The following is a 17581-nucleotide window of genomic DNA, read 5'->3' as shown; positions in this document are numbered from 1 at the left end:
ACTGCAGTTAAATGCAAAACATTTTAGAATATGTTGAGCAATCACAGATGAGGCAGAGAAGTTCCCTGCGTTTTCTGATTTGTTTAGAATGTAACTCAAATATGACTTCATACTATTTGCAGAGGTTATATAGGTGCATCTCAAAATAGAATATTGTGCAAAAGTTTTGTTTTTTTTTTCTGTGATTTACTTGAAAAAGTTCAACTTTTATAAACACAAGTATTTAATGTAAAGCAAACTTACACATTGTAAAAACACAATGCGATGGTTGATTAATTACATGTGGATATTTACAGGAATTAAAACACAGTTATGAAAAGACTGAAAGAAAACATTAAGCCTATGCAACGGGCTAAACAATGCAAGAAGTCAACAAAATAAAAGGCAATAGGCCTCAGAACATTAACTTGGGTACATTATGCAATGTAATTGGCTTCCATCAGGCACTTGGACAGTTTGCAACTGAGTGCAAAGCAGTCGGGATGAGGGTTAGTACCTCCAAGTCCAAGGTCATGGTTCTCTGCTGGAAAACAGTTGGAAAGTGAGTCCCTGCCTCAGGTGAATGAGTTCAAGTATCTTGGGGTCTTGTGTGAGGCTAAAAGGGAGCGTGAGATTGACAGGCGGATTGGTGCAGCAGTAGTGCGGGCCTGTGTAGTGAAGAGGGAGCTGAGCCAAAAGGCTTACAGCGTTACCCAATCACCAAACTAATAATAATAATAATACATTTTATTTGTAATGCACTTTACATTTGGCAAACAAATCCCAAAGTGCCACAATAAAAACATGTCTAAAAACGGAGTAAAAAGCAGATAGAAGCACAAAAACTACAGATCACAGAAACTACAAACTACAAATCAGCCATAAGACTGTCTGAATAAAAATGTCTTTAAGTGCTTTTTAAAAGAGTCTAAAGAGACTAAAATAAAACAGTAAATATACTAAACAAAGCAACTGAAAAAGGAAATACTATCAATACTAGTTGCGAAACAAACTCAACCCTATTTTTTTAACTAGCAGAAGTGCTCCTTTTTCTGTTTTTTCCATTTTAAGTCAAAAATGGAAAAAAAAAAGTCCTGGTTTCAACCAGGAAATGGATCTGCCAGAAAATACATTGACCTGTTTTCCTGATTTCCGTATGGTCAAACGCCCTTTCAAAATAAATTATACTTTGGTACCCTGACCCTCTGGAGGTCTTCCAGGCACATCCAGCTGGAAGGAGAACTTGGGGAAGACCCAGAATGCGCTGAAGGGTTTATATAATCTGTCTGGTCTGGGAACGTCTTGGAATCCCCCAGAAGGAGTTGGAAATTGTTGCTTAGGAGAGGGATGTCTGGGCTGACTTGCTCAGCCTGCTGTCACTGTGACCCGGCCCCAGAAGAAGATGGATGGACTAATGTAGTTATTCTATATTTCTAAGAAAAAAAAAAAGTTCACCTCCAAATAACTGCATTAATTCAAGCTTTTAACAAAAACCTACATTTTATTTTCCTGAAGCAACTTTAAAACTAGGGCTGTCAACATTAATGCTTTAATCATACACATATAAACATAGCAGAGAAGCAGAGAAAAAGTGACATTAAACAAAATGAAAATGGCAGATATTATGATAGTAAGATATTTATTAGTTATTAAATCGTTTATGATACATAGGGAACATTGTTCATACATATTTTACAACAATTACAACAGATATTGCAAAGAAAACAGGTGTCTTGATTGTTTTCCTTTACATTTGCAAGAGTTGATCTTTGCAACAAAGACTGAGAGGTTAGCTAAACAGAAGATGGTCACAGATGCAGGACTCTACAATGGTCTAAGACTTGCATAAAAAATATTCGGTTTCTGAATAGTAACACTGAACTGACCCTGTACTGCACTGTGCTTATGTTCTGTTGCTCTGAAACTTGTTAAATGGATTTAAATGTCGAGTGCATCGGGCACACTGATGTCATCAAGAATCCTGAGGATTATGACGCTAAAAGGAGAGTCAAAGAGCAAAGACTGAAACAAAGAAATGAGGGCATGCCATTGGTAGACCTTTCCTGCAGCTTTGAAGCATTTTAGATTTTCTCTGCAACAAGAAATCTTTTAATGGGCCTTTGTCCTCCAACAGAGTGGAGCTCTTCTGTATCATTCATTGTCTGTTATCCTGGACAAACAAATTTAGGCATTTAAACAGTTTTCTTTCATATTTACAGAAATTTCCAGTTTTTTTTTTTTACAGGGGAGTATCATAGCAGAGATGCACTATAGTCGGTTAAAGAAATAAACTAAAGCAAACCTAACCTGTAGCCGTAAACAGTCATGGCAGCTCCCACCCTGACGCTCCAGGGCAGCTAGCTCTCATGCACCAGAGATGGTCACAGATGTAAGACCAGCTCTCATGCACCAGTCATCGTGCCTGATGGCATAGACCACAAACACTCACATCAGACCAGAGGGCTTTACCATGAAGCAAGATTAGAGGGGAAGTACAGGTGTGAGTTGGAAGCTGGCTCTCTGTTAATCTGGCAACTACATCTAAACTCAGTACCAGGTTATGTTTACAAACACAGCTTTAATTGGCTGAAAGTGCCTGGGAATGTTTTTTGATGGCATCATACGAGGTATGGCTATTAAATAACGAGACTGCACTTGTGAGAATGGTTCACAGTCACACCGAGCGTTAAATATATAAAAGGTCCGGTATTCACACACAACTGCTGTAATTTTCCAACAAGTGACGTCCTTAGTTCACTGCCAGCCACTGATGGAACCGTTTATGCTAAGGTGACGGAAAATGATCCACTTAAAAGTAGAGTAATGCATTTTGCATGACTTTTGTGAAATTGAACAAACAGCCAAATCTTTTGTACACTAACTGAGGTGTATGGGCAGCACTGCATGTCACATGCGCATGTGTTTGAACGGAACAAAATAATTTGTGAAGGAAGAGAGGATGTCCAAGACCATGAATGTTTTGGGTGCCAATGCACATCAAAAAATTTGAACGTGACAAGTGTGTGCCAAAGTTGTCCCAACACTTCTGACTCCTGATCAAAAGGTAAAATGCAACCAAATTAGTGGACACGTTTTAGAACAAACTGAAAGAACCCCAAATTTTTTAGGAGTGATTACATCTGATGAAACTTGGATCTTCCCATACAATCCTTAGCCAAAGCATCAATCTATGCATTGGAAAATACCTTGTCAACAAGGATGAAGAAAGCATGTTCTTGTGTTTCAAATACATGGGCCAGACGTGGCCATCGAACAGGCCAGATGGATCTGGCACCGTGTAGTTCCTAGAGTTTTTTGTTTGTTTGGAGTTTTTTTTTACATTAAGGGTATAAATTTGGAGGGGTCGGTTCCAGAAGGGTCAACAGGGAATTGGAACAGGTTCTAGAAAACCTGCTAGAAAAAGTCTGAAGAAAGAGACCACAACTGTAGAGAGATGGTTTCTTCTTCATCAAGACAATGTGCCAGCTCACACGGCACTCTCTGTAAAGTGGTTTCTAGCTCAAAAACAAATCACAGTGCTTGATCACCCTCCCTATTCACCTGATCTAGCACCATGTGACTTTTTCCTCAGGTCAAATCTGTGCTCAAAGGAAAATGTTTTGAGTCTGTCAGAAGTAAAGAAAAGAATGACAGAGATTTTGAGACAACTGTCTCAAGAAGACCTACTGCACTGCTTTGAAAGACACTGGAAAATGTTTAATAAAATTGTATTACAGCATTAGTCTTGTTTTTAATAGCCTCGTGGCGTCGTACAGACGCAGACAGCCAATGATCATTCCTTTCTGTGATGAATCAGCTTTAAAAAGACGGATTAAACAGCACCCTTTATGTGCGCAAACACAGAGCCTGAAGCAGAGTGCCTGAGTTAACAGAGAAATTCCTAACCCCTTTGTGATACCAAATATCTTTAGGTGTCAGCTTACGCAAAGAAACCCTGGGTAAGTTGAACTTACTTCATTGTATACCCTCTGTTCATGGCCCCTGACCATTTTCCAATCAGAGATCTATGGTTGCTGCAAGACTTCCCTGTCCTGAGGTCACACAGGGTTTGCCGTTTTCAGCATCCACTGTTTGGGTTATCGCGGTTAAGCTAATTTAGCAGTGACAACCAGAACACTGAAGTGTCTGTTAACGCTGTCTTGTTTGTAGGTCTGCAGTTTCAAATCACCACAGCTTCACATCTGTGAGCTCCAGGTCTCCCATGATCTCCAGCTGGTCAATGCTGCTCAGGTCCTGCACCCGATGTCTGAAGTCAAACAAGTGAGAGCCATTCACCGCCACTTTGAACTGATGAGGCTGACAGAGGATGAGGATCTGACAAACCACAACAACACAGAGTAGTGATGGACCATTGTTTAACAAAATAATACACATCTGAAGCGGTAATGCAGTCAGAGCTGACTGTGTAGCCCTTCAAAATAAAATAGATCCTACCTCAAAGTAATCTCCTGAGGAGAAAGGAAAGAAAGATAGCTCCCGTTCCTCCTGACCCCAGGATTCACTCAGGTATGAGTTCCTGATAAACATGCCTGACTTCATGCGAGGGTTTAGGTGGAGGGCGATGTTTTCTGTCCTGCTGGTGCGGAGGTTCACCGTAAAACTGGGGGATCAAAAGGTCAGTCCATTCAAACTACACATTACTTCAAACAAAAAAGTCAAAAGTAACCTACCTTTACAAAACTCCTGAAAGAAAGCAGCTAATGTGACTTTTTTTAAAACCCCAAATCTATTCTGTATGAAAAAAGCTGTGATTCGTCACAAACTGATCACATGCTGATCACTGAATACCACTCAGTTTTTATTACTACACACCTATAATTAAGTGTTTTCTTTACTAAAATAGAGCTTCATTATTCTTGAAGCTGGAGCATCATTGTAAACAGTTTATTTCTTGCAAGAGACACTGATATGGCCTAAAAAGATTCTGTAATGTGCAGAATTAGCTTTGAATGCATTTTATTAAGGGTAACAGTTAAGCTGTGCAATTACAGTGATATAATGTATTATTTTAATTACTATTCATTGAGGAATTCAATTACAAACGCTTTTCATCTAGCATTTTTAACCATCACTACCACCCACATTGTGTTTAAACGACACCATAAGATAAAAATAAAGTAATAGTAATAGTATTTACAAGCTAAATTACCTGTGAGGATACATGCTGACCTGTCCTTTGATCGTGATGTGCTGCCCTGGACTCAGTCCTTTGAGTATACTGCCTTTATAAGGTAGGCTCTGAAAAGAGTTTATTGAATGAAACCTTTATTGTTGTCGGGAGAAACTGTCTTGGATCGAGAGCATAAAAACATAAGTGACAAAAGGCATCAACATCGATACAAGACAGCACAGAATAAAATCAAACAAATATTCAGACAAGACAGATGGGGTGCTGTGGGTCCTCATGAGTCCTGTCACTAGATTCAGTGTCTATCAGTCTGTCAAACAGACCTGCCCTCACAAATGGCTGGGCCTGTGAAAAGCCCCTCATGTGATTTATTTATTTCAATGCATTTGCATGGGATCAGTAGTTTTGCTGCTAACCTCCTGGCTAACATTCACCTCCTTTTGGAGATAGAAAGTATCTTAAAAGGAACCCTCAATGATAAGACAAGTTCATCTCAATGAATGTATCTCATATTTATAATTTCTACATTTTGAGAAAATTTGAAATTATAAACTCACCAGGAGGCCTAGTTTCATTTTCCTGGTTGCTACATTTATTTATGCTAATGGTACAACAGAAATGACTTTAAAATTGTGTGTGTACACCAAAAAAAGTATTTTACTTTAAAACTAGTGTTAAGATTTATAAACTTGAAAGGAAATTTGTATTTGGTAGATTATTTCACTGTAGTAACAATGCGTCTTGCAATAAATCTTTTATTGTAGGAACGCCTGTTTATTTCCCTTTTAAATGGTGTCAGATTTGTAAGGAACATGTGTTTTTAGGATGAGCAGTAGAGCCGAGTATGTGGGTTGTGCCCATGAAAAATTTGCCAAATCTTCTCAGCTTATGCCAAACAGCTTATTTTGCTGTTGCAATTGATTGTTTTTTGACACTCCAGACCATTTCCACACTCTGTCAGCACCAATGAACTTCAGGATGTCTTCTACAGATTTGCAGGATGATATGGCTGATGGCACTCTTCCCAGACAATCCAGAACAGACTGCATGCTGCCAATCTCCAGGCTCATAGGGTTGCCAGGAGGCCTGCCATGACTGCCCTTCATGGTTAGGCATGTTTGCACTTGTATTGGCATTACATAAAGCCCAATTTGTTGGATCATAGGGTCAAAGTGTAGAAAAGACTCAGAAAATGCTATGCTGATTGCTGCAGCATCAGAGAGGAGGATCAGGAGAGCCACATCCATTCCCTGAGAGCGGTGTATTCAGGGGTCAGACAGCTTATTAACATTTAAAGCCACAGACACAGAAACAGCTCATTCTGAGCAGGGCTGAAACAGAGGGGGTTTTAGTTATGTAAAAAGTGTTTTTTTTTTCAGCAACAAACTTCCCTGGTATTTTTGGGGACCTCTGAGACCAATCAAAAACTTATCTTAGATGGGTAAAATATGTGACCTTTCATTAACTAATTGTTAAATTGTCAATATGTCTTGGTTCTTGGCAGAATAAGCTGTTTGGCATAGGCAAAGAAGATCTGGCAAAATTTTCATGGGCACAGCCCACATGCTCAGCTCTGTTGCTCATCCTATAAATGCATGTTCCTTACAAATTTGGCACCATTTAAAAGGGTGATAAACAGGTGTTCCAATGGTATAAGATTTATTGCTAAGAGGAATTGTAACAACAAAGAAAAAGTCTACCAAACACAAATTTCCTTACTTTTTGTGCTAAGTTTATTTGAACACTACTTGAATGTGGCCTCTAATCAAGACCTTCCTTTATTTGTCTCAACCTACAGCTTCACCAGGCTACTTATAGGGACTGTTTTTTACATTGGGAAGCACTTTTATGCCCACAGTAAAACAATTAAGGTAAAAACAGCCCAGACATAAGAAAAGTAATGTCTCGCAGTGGATAGGGTTAATCCTTGCTTTGAAAAAACTGAGATTTATGATGTGAAATAGCCGTTCATGAAAATGTATGGAAAAATACATTAAAATCCAGATGTTCCCCCTTTTATTTCCTTGCACTCTACTGAACAGGCTACACATAACACTTTTCTTGTAATTCCAAACTAAATTTTGATTCCTCTGCAAGTGTTTTACCTCCACAGAGATGAGTCTTCACATCTGTTTTGTTTACACAAACGTCAAGCAATGTTTGCGATTATTCAGATCTTAAAAATAGAAACGTATCAAAATTCCATAAAAGTCTGATGCCCAAAAAGCTGAATTCAAGGGCCCTGGTACACAAAGAAACCATTTAGGAGATGTGATCCAGTTTTAGCGGCACCACATGACACCCAGCTGATTTAGGCATGGAGAAAAAAAAAGAAAAAAACTCACCAAGTCACCTGATTCTGAATATATTGCCTAACAGGGACAAAAAAAAGACAAAAATAGAGATGAAAGATCAGATATGTTGGTTGAACAGTCACACATCTGAGGACAAAATAAAGAAGAGATGAGAGTGTACTCACTGAGTTTGGGATGTAGCCAATAGCATGAACTCTGACATTTCCAGAAATAGAGAATGTGTCGACCCTGTTTAGTGAGATTTTGTGCTCGTATTCCAACAGGTGAGCTCCATTTACTGCCACCTGTGGATAAAAGACAACATATTCAGTGAGCATTTTCTAGTAATGACATTTCTATGTGCATTCATTGTTTTTAAGAACTACACAAGTTTACTGATGCCTCTCTCCTCAGCACCATGTGTTCCCAAACCTTAAAGACATCTTCGTGCACCAGGATGATGGTTTCAAAGGGGGCTCCGCGTTTGTAGGGCAGCTGATGGAGTGTTTCTTCTTTGCCCCAGCTCTCCTGCTTCAGGGAGTTACAGACCACACGGGGCGAGCCTTTAAAGCGAGGGCTGAAGTGGAGGGCGACGTCGGAGCACGGCTTGGTGCTGCAGCCGCTCGACAAGTCGATCTGAAACCTGAGGGGAAATCAGCAGGCGATACAGAAATGCCACCCATGGGCTTCTTTTATTTATTTATTTATTTTTTTTATTTTTTTTTGCTCAGCTTTACCTGAAAATTTTAATGGGAAGTTAGGGTGAGCTGATGTGAAAACAAAGCAGGAATATTCAGAAATAACCATCACTCTGCCCACCTCCTCTTGTTCTGAATTGAGGATTCTTTTCATTATAAAATGGCACTCCATAAAAAGTCTTTACAAAACAGTAAACTAACGTTTTGTTTTTTATTCAGGAGTTTCACATAAAGAGGGAGAAAAGCTGTTAATAGTGGCCTTCCTGGTTTGTGCTGTGAGTTCCTTGAAAAGCATTCTGAGATCGCTCACAGCGCAAACCTTATTATGAGGATGAAGCCTAAATTTTGGTCTACTTTCCAGTAAATACTGCATATGAAGCGCAGTTTCTAATGAACAGAGTTCTCAATTCAAAACAAGAAATAAGCTGCAGAGGTCAGCGTACTGAGCAGCAGGCCTGGAAATGTCAAGCGGGCCAGAATGTGGGGAGTTTCCTGTTATGAGATAAAGGTTTCAGTAGTGGACCCCTCTGCATCATGGAGCAGTCCTTGGCATTATTGTTGTACTCAACACCACTTTATCCAAGACCAAGACTTGCCCAAGACCAGAGTGCACCAAGACAAAAACAAGACCAACACTTCTGGGGGTCGAGACCGAGTCAAGACTGAGACAAGACCAAGAAAATTCAGTTTTAAAAAAAACATGACATGGTTAAACAGTTAAAGTGCATTCTCTCTTTAATTTTAGTTTTCTTTTTAATAAATATGACGGATAAAAACAAGGTGTCTGCAACTCTTTCAAAGCACAACATGCAAAAATCTCAAATTTGTTCTAACTGCTTGTAAAAAAAAAACCTTGTATGTATTTAAAAGCCACTGACAAGTCCAGAATTATTTTCAATATCTGAAAATGAGAAGTTTATCTAGATTGTCAGGTGAATGAGGCCTAAAGTAAGGGTTAAGAGGTATTTCTGACTAGAAATAAGATGGAGGATGTCTGAGTTTTTGCAGGTGTAGTTATTTGTTGTTTTGAGCAAGTGCTTCTCCTTGTTATCACATTGATGAGGTCGAAGAATAGCAGATCCTTGCTGGTCTCAACTAGATGGAGAATCCCGAGTCCGGCCATTCCAAGACCAAGACAAGACCAAGACATTCAAAATGTTGCCTTGAGAGAAGTCAAGAGATAGAAAAACTGAATGCCTAAAACTTGTATAACTGAAACCACCTCTGTAGGCAAGGCAAGGCAAGTTTATTTGTATAGCACATTTCAGCAACAAGGCAATTCAAAGTGCTTCACACAGGACATTACAGGTAAGACAACCTGTAAAATAAAAAATTAGGAATATTTTGGTATGGAGAGTACCGAAGCTATTGAAAAAAACTTATTTATAATTTTCAAAATTATTAAAATAGGTTTTGTAAAGCACTGATGGTAAAAAATCATTTTTACTTTTTTTTTTTACTTTGTACTTAAGTATGTTTTAGAGGCTTTACTTTTTCTTGAAAGTATTTTCTCACAACAAAATACTTTCAAGAAAAAGTATCTGTACTTCTAATTTGTACATAATATGAGTACTTTTGCCACCTCTGCTAAATACAAAGGAGCATGCCAGAAGAAAATCCAATCTGGAGGAGCTTGAGGGTTGGCTAAAGAAGAAAGGGCTCGGATTCCTCAGGAGACATGTCTGAGACTGGTTAAAAACCAAAACAAACTACTGCAGGGTGCTATCCAACAAAAAAGAGAAATAACTGACTGTTAGCATCAGGGGGGCTTATAATTTAGACCCTGGTAGTTTTTGGTTTTTGTGAAATAATTTTGTTTCTTTAAGCAAAGTCAGATAATGTAAGCATCCAACATAAAACCAGGATGTTTGGAAAGCTGTGTTAAAAATCCCTTTAATGTTTAAAAGTACTTGGGAAATACTTTCAAAAAAGACATTTTTGTAGGGAGGCTAATAATTTTGTCATCATCTGTAACATTGGAGTAGTTTTATGTTCCACTGCATGTTGTAAATCTAAAATTTAAACTACAGAAGCTGCTAATGGCTCATTTTTTTATTGCAATTCATATCATTTCCAAGTTATCTGTGGTCCTTGACATTATTTAACTCTTTTAGATGTCACAGTCAGATACCCTAATCACACAGTCAACACCATTAACTGGAAACATGGAAGTAGTAGGAATAACAATATTTACATTGTTTGAGTAAGGGGATGCCTCCAAAATAAATGAGCTGGGTTCTACAGACTGATTTACAGCAGGGTTTAGAAGTTTTCCACATTTCTCACATGCTATATTTTAGCTCGATTATCAAGAGGAAGAAATATCCATACTTGTAAAAAGTCCTCCGTTATTTATACAACTTACCTGTCCGCATCAGGGGGCACAGTGCCCTGGATGATGATGATCTCCCCGGGGTGCAGGCCCCCAGGTATGGGCCCTGTGTATGGGATCACCTGGAGTAGACAGCTGCCGTTAGAGCACTACATACGTGCACAGATAATACATGCAGACATGCTATCTAAATGCATGTGGGTTTCATTCATCATCAACAATGAACAATGACTGCATTGTTAGCCTACGTCTCATGTGAAGGCCATGCAGAGACAGCTGCTGAAAACCAGCTACTTGGCGCTCACTTTTCAGCTGTATTATGAGCTAAAACAGGGTTCTGTTGATCAATGCATGCTGGCATCATAGGACTGAGGTAGAAAATAAGAATAAAAATGATGAAGCTCTTACCGGATTCAGCACAGTGTGTTTCGCATTGGCCACAGACATCGGGCTTGTTGTGTCAGAGCTACAACATGAAGCTGTGCTGAAAGACAACGGAGTCTGCGGTAAATCTGACCGGTTTGTAAAATCCTGCACTACGCAGGGTTGATGGCAATGAGCATCCTCTCTCCATAAGACTCAAGCGCCACGCGCATGCGCAAATCCAACCATGTGATAAGTCCGCTGAACGGCTGAACAGAAACATTTCATTTTCACAGCAAAAGAAGTGTTAAACCCCTTTCCCTCAAAACAAACAGTTAACAATTTCACCCTTTTCGGGTAGGAATCTTATTTTAGAAATACCAGTAAACACAATTACGACCTGTTAATTTTCAACTGACCACACTGGCAGTGGTAAGATAAATGTATTAAAAGAATTGAAATTTTTAAAATGATCATGATTATTAACCATTAGTATTTTTTTTTTTTTTATTATATATATATATATACACATATTATTGGTGTTGGTGTTATTAAAATGAAATTTAAGTCATATGAAATCTATACTAATTATACTATAAAATTGGGGGCAGGTATTCCACATTTTAAAAAACATCTGTTTCTGAGTAAACAAATATCAACCAAACAGGAAAGAGAAGGCATTCTCTTAATTATGCGACAAAGGCCATATTTTCTTGTTTTTGCCCTGCAAATGAAGGAAAGGAAAATCAATTTTACTTTTCAACCCAACACAGGTATCAAAAATAATAACTCAGTACTTTGGGTAAAATTTGAAGAAATGTACTTTTATTTGAGTGGATTTACAGTTTAAGCCAAAGGAAGAAGTTTGGCACAGCCAGGACAGTATTTATGAATTGGGGAGGTCACTGTGCTCTTGGGACCTTCAGTGCAGCAGGAATGTTTTTGCAGCCTTCCCCAGATCCGGGCCTTACAACAATCTTGTCTCTGAGCTCTGTAGGCAGTTCCTTTGACCTCACATGGCTTGGTTTTTGCTCTGATATGCAGTGTCTGCTTTCACTTTGTCATGACAGAGTACAGGGTGGAGATTAATGCGAAAAAAATATTTTTCATTTGGTGTAGCATCAGACTGCAACGTTACAATGTTGTTTTTAAATGAAGGGGGTCTGAGTATTTTCTAAATGCACCATATAGAGCAGCGTTACTCAACCCTGCTCAGCCAAAAAGTCAACTAGTTAAAAAACACCTCTGCAGGAGTGGTGAAAAAAAGAAGTGGTGAAAAGTGACAAAAACGGGTTAAAGAGATAGTAAAAATAAGTTAAGGGTGGCAAAATTGGTCAAAAAGTGGCAAAAAATAGGTGAAAAGGGGCAAAGTAGGCATAAAATGGCAAAAATGGGTAAGAAGTGACAAAAATAGGGAGAAAAGGTGGCAGAAAAAAAGGCAAAAAGTGGTAAAAACTGGTGAGAAAAAAATGAGTTACACATGGCACAAATGGTCAAAAAGCAGCAAAAACATGGCAAAAATGAGTGAAAAGTGACTGAAATGGCAAAGGGCACCAAAGAGAGGCAAAAATGTGAATAAAAAGTGGCATTCAGTGGCAAAAGGCATCTTAAATGGGCGAAAAGCGGAAAAAACATGGCAAGAAAGGGGTAAAATAAAAAAAAAGTTGCAAAAAGCAGGATAAAAGTGGCAAAAATGGGCAAAAAGTGGCCAAAACAAGTGCCCAAAATGGGCTTATCTGTAAAGAATGATTAAAGTGGTAAAAAGTTGGAAAAAAAAAAGGTGCAAAAAATTTGCAAAGAAAGGCAATGGAAATATACTAACAATAAAATTAAAGTTGACTTATTAAGCCAACTGTTTAAGTGTAGGAAACAAACTGATTAATGTGACTTGCAATGGATAATTTCAGAGGTCAGAGATTCCCTTTTTTAAGGTTTTCTGGGGGAATAATATTTCAAACTAGAAAAGCACTCAGAGAGCGTAGACCTCCACCATTAGCCCTATCTCCCAATGGTACAGAATCCTTATAAAAAGATTCCTGGATCCAGACGGTGATCTGGATTACACCCAAAACCTAATCAGTTCTTCCTTATGCCATTTCTGACATTTCCTAAAAATTTCATCAAAACCCATCCATAACTTTTTGAGTTATGTTGCTAACAAACAAACAAATAAACCCTGCCGATCACATAACCTCCTTGGCGGAGGTGATTAAGACATAAGTACTACTACAACCACTGATAATAATAGTAATAATAATAATAATAATAATAATAACAATAATAATAGTAATAATAAAATTAATATATTTACATTAAAGTGAGTCTGTAAGTTGTTTTCCCCGGTGTTACGTTTGCTGCTTCATCAGCCATTGTCATTTAAAGACGACTCGTTATATCTTCACATGTAACTTTATTCTCCATCTTCATCATAGTCACCGGTACATACTTCCTTCAGTGGCTATGGGTAACAAAACAACGGAGTAATCATTTTCCCGCTACTCAACTCAGCGGAAAGAATACGTAAAGTGACGTAAAACAAAAACATTACGACAGGAAGTAATATACCTTTCAAAATAAAACTGAACGTATGTCTCTCATAGTGCTTACTAAAATAAATGTTAAATAAACAATCGGTGGATGAGGACACAAAACTTAACACCCCCCCTTGTTCTCATCATCACTAATCAAAATGCTCCAATATCATGCTCTTAGCTTCCAAAGAACCATTTCTTGAACTTAATTAGTCTTGCTTTTGTTACAGGTTTAGTTAGGATGTCTGCAGTCATGTTTTCAGATGAACAATATCTATTTTCCCTTTTTGTATTGCTTCACGAATGAAGTGGTACTTCACATCAATGTGTTTAGATCTCTGTCTATTCACAGGATTCTTGCTCAATGCAATGGCTCCTTGATTATCACCGTGAATCTTAGTACAGATGTACATTTTATTGTCCATACCATTAAGCATTTGCGTTAAGTACATGCTTTCTTGTGTAGTTGCAGTCAGTCCAATGTATTCAGCTTCACAAGTTGACAGAGCTACTGTGGGCTGTTTCTTTGATTTCCATGAAATTGCTGGTCCTTGCTCTGTAAGGCTGAAACAATAACCTGTTGTGCTGCGTCTGTCATCCACAGACGATGCCCAGTCTGAATCGCTGAATGCTATCAGACTCAGATCCTCTTCACTTTTCTTAAAGCACAGTTCATAGTCCATGGTTCCTTTAAGGTACCTTAACACATGTTTAGCTGCCACCAAGTTATCTGCTTTTGGTTTGGCTAGTGTTTGTGATAGTTTGCTAACTACCCAACTAATATCTGGTCTAGTAAAAGTCATGGCATAAATCAGACTACCTACAACCTCACGATACTCACGAGGATTAATAATATCACTGGTGATATCCTCATCATTTATGGGGGTTTCCTGTTTTTGTTCACTAGGTGTGGATCTGGGTTTGCAATGTGACATCCCAAATCTTTCCAGCATTTTTTCAATATATTTTCTCTGGCTCATTTTGATTTCTCCTTCCTTTTGTTTAAACTGTATGCCTAGGAAACATGATATTTCCCCTAAGTCCTTCATGTTGAACTTACATTTCATAGCACTTTTGAATCTGTTTAACAGGTCAACATTGCTGGCTGCTATGATCAGGTCATCCACCCATATAATGACAATGATAGTATCAGTTTCTGTCTGGTGTCTGTACACGCAGTGATCGGATGGATTTCTCACAAAATCATTTTTCTCTAGGTAATCACTTAAGAGTTTATACCAATTTCTCCCAGATTGTTTCAGGCCGTAAAGAGATTTCTTTAGTTTATACACTAGTTTTTCTCCAGTGTTGGATTTTACTTCAAAACCTTCTGGTTGTTCTAAGAAGATCTCTTCCTGTATTGGGGCATGTAAATAAGCTGTTTTAACATCCATCTGATGTATGATGAGATCATTTTGGACAGCTATTTGCATCAGAGCTCGAACACAGGTAATGTTTGCTGTGGGAGCAAATGATTCATGATAGTCTATTCCCTCTGTCTGGTTGTATCCTTTTGCTACATACCTAGCTTTAAGGACTTTTCCATTTTCTGTGTTTTCTTTGAAGGCATAAACCCACTTTCCTCCTACTGTGTTTCTGCCTTTTGGTACTGTTGTAAGTTCAAACGTGTCATTCTCTTTGAGTGATTTGATCTCATCTTCCATAGCATGTTTCCACTCACACGCTTCTGGTGATTTCATGGCTTCACTATAGGTCTGTGGAACTCCACATACTGCCCTGTAACAGTAGTCAATACTCAGGTGAGTTAGATTATCATCTCTACAGTTTGAGGTATAATCTTCCAAATATTTGGGGGCTTTTCTTTCTCTCTTTGGATAGCCCTGGCTTTCACTATCCTTTTTGTACTCCTCCGCATTCTCTCGCCCTTCTGAAACGGCTGTGTCATCTGTTTCTGCCCTATCCACATTTTCATGTCTGACCTGACTTTCTGTATTTTCTGTGTCCTGTGGCACATCATCATGGTTTTCACTTTCTGGTTTTCTGTTTTCCACTGCCTGGATATCTGAGTCACACTCGTCAGTTTGTGTCTGTTGTTCAACACAGTTCTTTTTGATAAATTTTATCAGTCTGTGTTTTGATACCTTTCCTGTTTGTGGGTTGTAAACCAAATATGCTGGACTGTTTTTACTAAATCCCATGAATATTCCCTTCTCACATCTGGGATCTAGCTTCTTTTGGTCATGTTTATATGCGTAACAGTCTGATCCAAATACCCACATTTTTGAGAGATTTGGTTTTCTCTCTGTCATCATGCAGTATGGGGTACTATTGGCTCTGTCATTATAACATCTGTTTCGAATGTGAGCTGCATGTTGAACAGCATAAGGCCACAACATCTTCGGTAACCCCTTTTCTATTAACATACACCTTCCCATTTCAAAAAGGGTTCTCCACTGCCTTTCTGCTGTCCCATTTTGGTGTGGAGAGTATGGTGATGAAGTCTCATGTCTTATACCCTTCTCTCTTAAGAGAGATTGGAAGGCACTACTCATGAACTCAGTTCCATTGTCTGATCTGATGCATTTTACATTTCCATACGGTGCACTGTCAGCTAGAAATTTTTCTGTTGCTAAAGTTGTGTCACTCTTGTTTTTGAGGAAATAAACAGACACTGCTCCTGAAAAGTCATCTGTGAACACAATGGCATATTTGTGCCCTTCTTGGCTAGCTGGATCTATGGGACCTGCTAAGTCAGTATGCACCAGTTCCAAAGGTGCTTTAGCTTTGGCATCAGGTTTTCTGTTTCTGCTGTTAGTGAATTTTCCTTCTGTGCAAACACTACAGTCTATTTTAGCATTACCTGTGATTTTCATACCTTCTACTACATTTGGTAGTTTAAGCACATCATCTACATTGCAATGCCCCATAATCTCATGCCATGTTTTGACATCACAAGTTAAGTTTGCATTATCATTGAACACCATACTGTTGACTGTGTCATCACATAGTGAGTGATTATTTACCGTTTTCAGATAATACAGTCTTTCGTATTCCTCGATGTGGAAGATTGTCCCGTCTTTTGTTATGAGTTCATTTTGTCCCTTTTTGAAGACTACTTTGGCACTGTCAGTTGTGGCAGCTTTGACAGAGAATATATCCTGAGGGTATGTTGGTATGAATAAGGCCTTCTTCAGAATAACCTTAATCAGTTCTCCTTTATTATCCTGCAGGTACACCTGTGCGTCGCCACGTTTCAATGCCACATTGTTTGCTCTGGATCCATCAGCTAATTCCATAAAGTGTTTCCTCGGGTCGAAGGACTCATCAAATTTTGTGAACTTGTCTTTCTCTGTTATGATGTGTGATGTAGCTCCACAATCCACCATCAGTCCTTTTTCTTTGATGTTATCGGGTAGGAATTTTTGACTCACTTTGAACACATAGGTTCGTTCTCCTTCATTGTTCTCTTTTCTGTCTGCCATTTGTTTTGCATCATCTTTATTTTTGTTCTTTCTCCTGCATGTCTCGTCGCTGTGTGTTGAGCTTCTGTGATAGCTGCACCATTTTGGCACTCCCTTTTGATGACAATCTCGTGCAATGTGCCCGCGTTGTCCACATCCGTAACAGGTTACAGATGACATGTCCACTTTCATTACATTGTCACACTTAGGTTTGTTGTCGAATTTCTCTGTCTCTTCATAGCTCCGTAAATTGCTTTTGAACTGTGTGAATGTTAACTCTCCACTGCTCTGTGTTGTATGGACTGCAAAAGGCTTGTATGATTCTGGAAGGCCCTTCAGAATCATAGCTATTATTAGTCCATCACCGATTGTTTCCCCTGCATTTCTCAACGAAGTCACTGCTTTTTCAGCTCGAATGACATAGTCTGTTACTGTTTCATTCTGTCCCTTTTTCAAAGATGTCAGTTCAGTGTACAGGGCAATAATTCTGGGCTTACCCTTGCTGGCATAGTGATCTCGTAATATTTTCAAGGCTCCTCTGCCGTCATCTGCCGCGTCTCTCATCACCAACGACAGGCTTTTGTCGTCAAGGAATTGAATGAGCTCTGCGTAGCTCTCTGCATTCTTCTCTCGGTCTGGTTCATCGGTGGATGTTATAATGTCTTTTAATCCTAATGTTCTCAAATAGCCGAGGAACTTTACCTCCCAAAGTTCGTAGTTGTTTTCGTCGCCGTCGAACACCAGGCGTTGCCATTTTCCTCCCGTGTCACGCCTGGGCCCATAACCTGTTACGTTTGCTGCTTCATCAGCCAT

General features: G+C 38.8%; 1 protein-coding gene across 1 annotated transcript; it reads right to left on the bottom strand.

The window, feature by feature from the left end:
- Positions 1 to 1633: 1633 nt before the first annotated feature.
- On the bottom strand, positions 1634 to 17381 carry LOC121526263 (galectin-8-like). Its single transcript, XM_041812763.1, has 9 exons — positions 17266 to 17381; positions 10861 to 10936; positions 10486 to 10574; positions 7855 to 8065; positions 7608 to 7727; positions 7474 to 7500; positions 5150 to 5238; positions 4435 to 4600; positions 1634 to 4314 (listed from the first exon to the last, which is right to left on the bottom strand). The coding sequence occupies exons 2-9, from the start codon at positions 10897 to 10899 to the stop codon at positions 4165 to 4167; spliced, it is 891 nt and encodes a 296-aa protein (XP_041668697.1). The 5' UTR covers positions 10900 to 10936; positions 17266 to 17381; the 3' UTR covers positions 1634 to 4164.
- Positions 17382 to 17581: the final 200 nt, after the last annotated feature.

The sequence above is a fragment of the Cheilinus undulatus genome, linkage group 18, assembly GCF_018320785.1.
Source record: "Cheilinus undulatus linkage group 18, ASM1832078v1, whole genome shotgun sequence".
Taxonomy (NCBI): Eukaryota; Metazoa; Chordata; class Actinopteri; order Labriformes; family Labridae; genus Cheilinus; species Cheilinus undulatus.
Note: the sequence above shows the minus strand (reverse complement) of the source record. Positions and strands in the feature narration are given on the sequence as shown.